The sequence below is a fragment of the Onthophagus taurus genome, chromosome 2 (genome assembly GCF_036711975.1).
Source record: "Onthophagus taurus isolate NC chromosome 2, IU_Otau_3.0, whole genome shotgun sequence".
Classification (NCBI taxonomy): domain Eukaryota; kingdom Metazoa; phylum Arthropoda; class Insecta; order Coleoptera; family Scarabaeidae; genus Onthophagus; species Onthophagus taurus.
The window spans coordinates 11997739-12003445 of NC_091967.1; the positions used below are offsets into that span (position 1 = coordinate 11997739).

Below are 5707 nucleotides of genomic sequence, written 5' to 3' on the forward strand. Positions count from 1 at the left end.
CAAAAAAATTAAGTGTGGGATAACTTTTAGACTATTGGAATTTATATTATATGTATCATATATACATGTATAGTTACGAAATTCCACAGAATATTTTCTCATCGCTAACAAACTTTTCCTTGCTACCACAGTATAAGCTATATTCTCTTAGAAAATCTGCTACAGGAAATTGAAAGACTTCTTAAGACTCCTTTTATGATGATTTTATTAGTATCGTGCATTATGAAGACTGAAAAAAGGTTGGACTTGAGTGATGGATATATAACAATAATATCATTTCTGGCCAGCGATATGGTTTTAGGAAATTGATGAATTTTAAAGAAGCTAGGTAATCTGTTATTACTTGCAAATACTTAAATATATTTTTGTGAATGGAAAATCTATGATACAAAGTAAGGTGTTTTTCTGGGTTTTGGACATGATGTGATGTTTGAGTACCATATTGTTTACTTGATTTTTACTTATACCATTTACTACACATATAGATGTCAGTTTGTAGCTATAATGTTGAAGCTTAATACCCTTAGGAAATCTGTCTTAGGAAAGCCTTTGGGATACTGGACAGACAAAGCAAGTCCGCTTTTAACAGAAGCTGGGGAAATTGATTGCAGGAAACAAACGGATAGATCTTTGCTGAATCTTGTATTTGTAAGCAATGTTAGTTGATAGGGCTAAAGTAAGTTAACTTTTCCGCAAATTTGTGCACAAAAATTTCGATATCGACTTAATACGTTCCATTAAGTCGTATTTCCAGTTATTTAATTGTTGCTGACTTGGGTTGGTTTGGATGAGTTTTTCTTTTGTATTGGTTGAATCCATATCTTCTCAATATGCTCTTTATTTTAAATATGAAGAGGCTTCAATATAGTAATCACCTCCCACACTTATTTTTCTTGCGATTCATTTAATATGAGGATTTTTTTCGAAATTAAACCTGACTTAATAATAAACGATAATTAACGTAGATTTGTAAAAATTTGTACTTTTTCCATTTATTCTTTTAATTAATATTTTCCTAAATCCATCTAGTGGGTAAATGCCTATACATAGACCTAATCCACCCTCTATTGAGTAGTTAGAAATTAAAGATTAAAAAATAGATATCTTAAATTAAAAAAAAAAATAAAAATACTGTTACACCATCAATTTCAACATTTCTTATTAACCTAAATAAATAATCTTGAATTTATGATCAAAACATAAATTAAAAAGAAGTCAATTTTAGTTTCCAAAGAATATACTATAGCTATTTGAACATAGATGGCGCCAAATTTTCAGTTTACAAAATGTATTAAGTTTAGTGTGTGAATTAAAAAATAAAAACGATATTTCAGTTTTTATAACAATTTAAGTATTTTAATCATTTTTAATAAATCCTCAAATTTATTTATTAAAAACTTTCGGTGAAATATGGAAATTAATACCAAAAAGTATATATCATAGTGATTGATGGCGGTTTGATAATATTTACCTTCTTTATGTGTGTCTATACAGATTAAATTCATAAACGTCGCAAATAGAAATTTGATCCGTAACGGTGAAGGGAATCATATTTGATTTCGTTAAATTTGACCTTTAAAAAGCACCCTAAATAATTAAATATTTTTATATAATTCATCAAAATTCTTTTAGTTTATTAATAAATTTAAGTCTTTGTTTAACATCACAATGTTTTCGAAATTAATCGGTCGGTTCTGTAACATGTTGTTGGGGATTATATTTATAATTCCGAGACTATGCAGAGGAAATGGATACATTATCTGGAAGGCTTCTGCATTAACTCGTTCACCGTGTGAAAAATTCAAGTAGTCAACGCCAGATCACCTTTTAACCTGAAAGCATTTGGCAGCTTGCTCCGATAGAGAAATACTTTATCGGAGATATTTTAAGGTTACGTTAGAATAGATTGATTAAAATTACAATGTGGGTGGCACAAAATAGATTAAAAAAAATTAATTAAATTTAAGAAAGTCTTTATTGTTTTCTTAATAAAAATAGATATCTACAAACTTTAAAGTATAATAATTTTTAGAAATCCTTAAAAATAATTATTCCAAATATCATACAATATTTACATATTTACATGGACTACATTAACTTTAAATTGTCTTTAAAAACAAATATTAAAATTTAAAATTTCAATAAATAAATATATCATTGACATTAATGAAACTCGATATCTTCATATTTAACGATATTGTTCATATCAACTTGAGAATTTTGTTGATATTCGTGATGCGAGCTCATACCATCGTACATTTGACCATAATATTGTTGTGTGTTGTGATGATATAATTGTTGTAAGCAGGGCATATTACTAGTAATGACGGTATCTTCGGAACAGTTCATTTTATCTTCTTCTCTTTCAACGACATTGCTTCGTTTGCTTTTGTACCGTCGATTTTGGAACCATATTTTTACTTGCGTCGGTGTTAATTTTAAACCTTTGGCCATTTGCTCACGCTCTGGCGCCGATAAATATTTTTGCTGCTTAAATCTGCACTCTAATTCGTAAACTTGTTGTTGTGAAAATAACACGCGTGGTTTTCGTTTTGTTCGTTGCCGACCGGATTTTCTTAGTTCTGTTTTTGAACTCGTCACTTGGTTTTCTAGAATAAAAAAGAAAATAAATTAAATTACTACTTCAATTTTAACGATTTTTTGATGACTTACTTGGTGATGGTACATTATATTCAATAATTTCCTTAGGTTTTTGAAGTTCTTGATAACTTTGGCAAAACTGCGAAGGGATTTGTGTCATGCTACTAACATCGTGTTGATCAAGATATTGCACATTTTCGCACTGCTCAATTTTGACAGGATTAGGATTATAATAATTATTGTAAACTTGTTGTTGATGTTGTTGAGGTAATTCGTAATTTCCAAAATAATTGTTATCCCAACTTTGTTGTCCGTAACACTGAGTATTGTTGTTATAAGACAAATTTTGATACTCCTTATAAGTACTTAAATAATCCCCATCACTGTTAATGTTTAAAATATCCCTTACAGAAAACGGCGTTGAATAACAACTCGAAGAAGTTGTATCACAATTATCTTGATAATTTTCTGTTGCGTCCAAATTCAAGTTTGCTTCCATTTTTAACACAAATTTAATGAAAAATTTTTTTCTTTAAACACTTTCTTTAAATTGATAAACTTGCTAAAAAAGTATTAGTTGATTAAACTTTAATGACCCTTGTTGACCACTGACGATCTCTGAACTGTGACTGAAAACTGAAGACGACTAATTACCCATGAAATTCGTCCCTCACGTGCCTTCGCACAAAACGTAAGGTTCAAAATCCTTTCAAAAAGTTCTTCAGTTCAGCTTTATTCATGAGTTGGATACGGTCGATTTTTGGCTGTTCGAACGGCTCGTTCGTTCTTTATACGTTGCTTAGGCATGTTAGGACTACATGTATGTCTTGGTGACGTCAGGAAGTCGAAACCACTCCCACAGACCAATGGGGACGAGAATTTATAATTGCTCTGACTAATTTATTATTGATTCCCATCTAAAAAGTTTTTATGCGTGCAATTAGTAGGCTTTTTATGTCGCATTGGAGCTATTAAGAAGAGTAGGGTTATTTATTTTTTTTTTAGAATATTAGTTCGAAGAAATTGAAGTGAATCATATTGTAAAGAAGACTTGTGATTTTTAGATGTAAAAGTACTTTAACAAATTTTTAATCAGAATAGAATTGATTAATAAATTGATACGATTTAAAAAAAAATTAAATTATATCTCAGGAACTAATTGAAATATCGATGGGAGATAAAAATGACTGAAACAAATTTAGTATGAAAAAAGTGTTTTCCTCAAATATGCAAACTTTGTAGTTATGAGTTTTTAAATTTAATCACAATTGTGGATTGAGCTGCGTTGAAAGACATCAATGTCTGTAACTCAGGAAGTAAATGAAGTATTAGTTTTATAAAAAGAACGTTCGATAGCAAATTTTATTGGTATTTAGTATTTACAGGGATATATCTTCGCATAATCAAATTTTGGACCTATGATTTTTTGATTTCAACCTCAATCGTAGATGTAATATCCAAAGAGATCAATCTTTAATAAATTGTATCTCAAGAACCCATTGAGACATCGATACGAGATAAAAAACATTTTATAGCAAATTTATTTAATATTTCATCTGGGGAAGGTGCTTTTTTCAAATTTTGATGTTATGATGATTTTAATTCAACCACAATCACGAATATTGTTTTGAAAGACATCAAAGATTAACAAATGATAACTCAAAAACTAGTTGAGATATTAATATGATATGAAGAGCATTCGATAGCAAATTTAATTGGTATTTAGTGTTTATGAGGTCCTATCTTCGCATATTCAAATTTTGGGCTTATAATTTTTTGATTTCAACCTCAATCGTAGATGTAATATCCAAAGAGATCAATCTTTAATAAATTGTATCTCAAGAACCCATTGAGACATCGATATGAGATAAAAAACATTTTATAGCAAATTTATTTAATATTTAATTCGGGGAAGGTGCTTTTTTCAAATCGTCAAATGTTGAAGTTATGATGATTTTAATTCAACCACAATCACGAATATTGTTTTGAAAGACATCAAAGATTAACAAATGATAACTCAAAAACTAGTTGAGATATTAATATGATATGAAGAGCATTCGATAGCAAATTTAATTGGTATTTAGAGTTTATGAGGTCCTATCTTCGCATATTCAAATTTTGGGCTTATAATTTTTTGATTTCAACCTCAATCGTAGATGTAATATCCAAAGAGATCAATCTTTAATAAATTGTATTTCAGGAACCAATTGAGACATCGATATGAGATAAAAAACATTTTATAGCAAATTTATTTAATACTTCATCTGGGGAAGGTGTTTTTTTCAAATCTTCAAATTTTGAGGTTATGATGATTTTAATTCAACCACAATCACGAATATTGTTTTGAAAGACATCAAAGATTAACAAATGATAACTCAAAAACTAGTTGAGATATTAATATGATATGAAGAGCATTCGATAGCAAATTTAATTGGTATTTAGTGTTTATGAGGACCTATCTTCGCATATTCACATTTTGGGCTTATAATTTTTTGATTTCAACCTCAATCGTAGATGTAATATCCAAAGAGATCAAACTTTAATAAATTGTACCTCAGGAACAAATTGAGACATCGATATGAGATAAAACAGATTTTATAGCAAATTTCAGTTGGTATTTAATCCGGGAAAGGTGATTTTTTCAAACGTTCAAATTTTGGGGTTATGATGATTTTAATTCAACCACTATCATGAATATTGTTCTAAAACACATTAACGTTTAACAAATAGTAACTCGGGAAGTACTTGAGATATTAGCATGACATAAAGAGCATTCGATAGCAAATTTAATTGATATTTAGTATTTGCAAAATCATATCTTCGCATATTCAAATTTTGGGCCTATGGTTTTTTGATTGCAACCACAATTATAAATGTAATATTGAAAGACATGCATTTTTAATAAATTGTATCTCAGGAACCAATTGAGATATCGATATGAGATAAAACACATTTTACAGCAAATTTATTTAGTATTTAATACGGGGAAAGTGATTTTTTCAAATCTTCAAATTTTGAGGTTGCCATGTTTTTCATTCAATCACAATCATGAATATTGTTTTGAAAGACATCAAAGTTTAACAAATAGTAACTCAGGAACTAATTG

The 5707-nt window shown here is 28.9% G+C and overlaps 1 protein-coding gene across 1 annotated transcript; it reads right to left on the reverse strand.

Moving 5' to 3' along the window:
* Positions 1–2098: 2098 nt before the first annotated feature.
* On the reverse strand, positions 2099–3199 carry LOC111425891 (homeobox protein koza-like). Its single transcript, XM_023060186.2, has 2 exons — positions 2674–3199; positions 2099–2609 (listed from the first exon to the last, which is right to left on the reverse strand). Exons 1-2 carry the CDS (start codon positions 3098–3100, stop codon positions 2164–2166), a joined length of 873 nt encoding a protein of 290 aa, XP_022915954.2. The 5' UTR covers positions 3101–3199; the 3' UTR covers positions 2099–2163.
* Positions 3200–5707: the final 2508 nt, after the last annotated feature.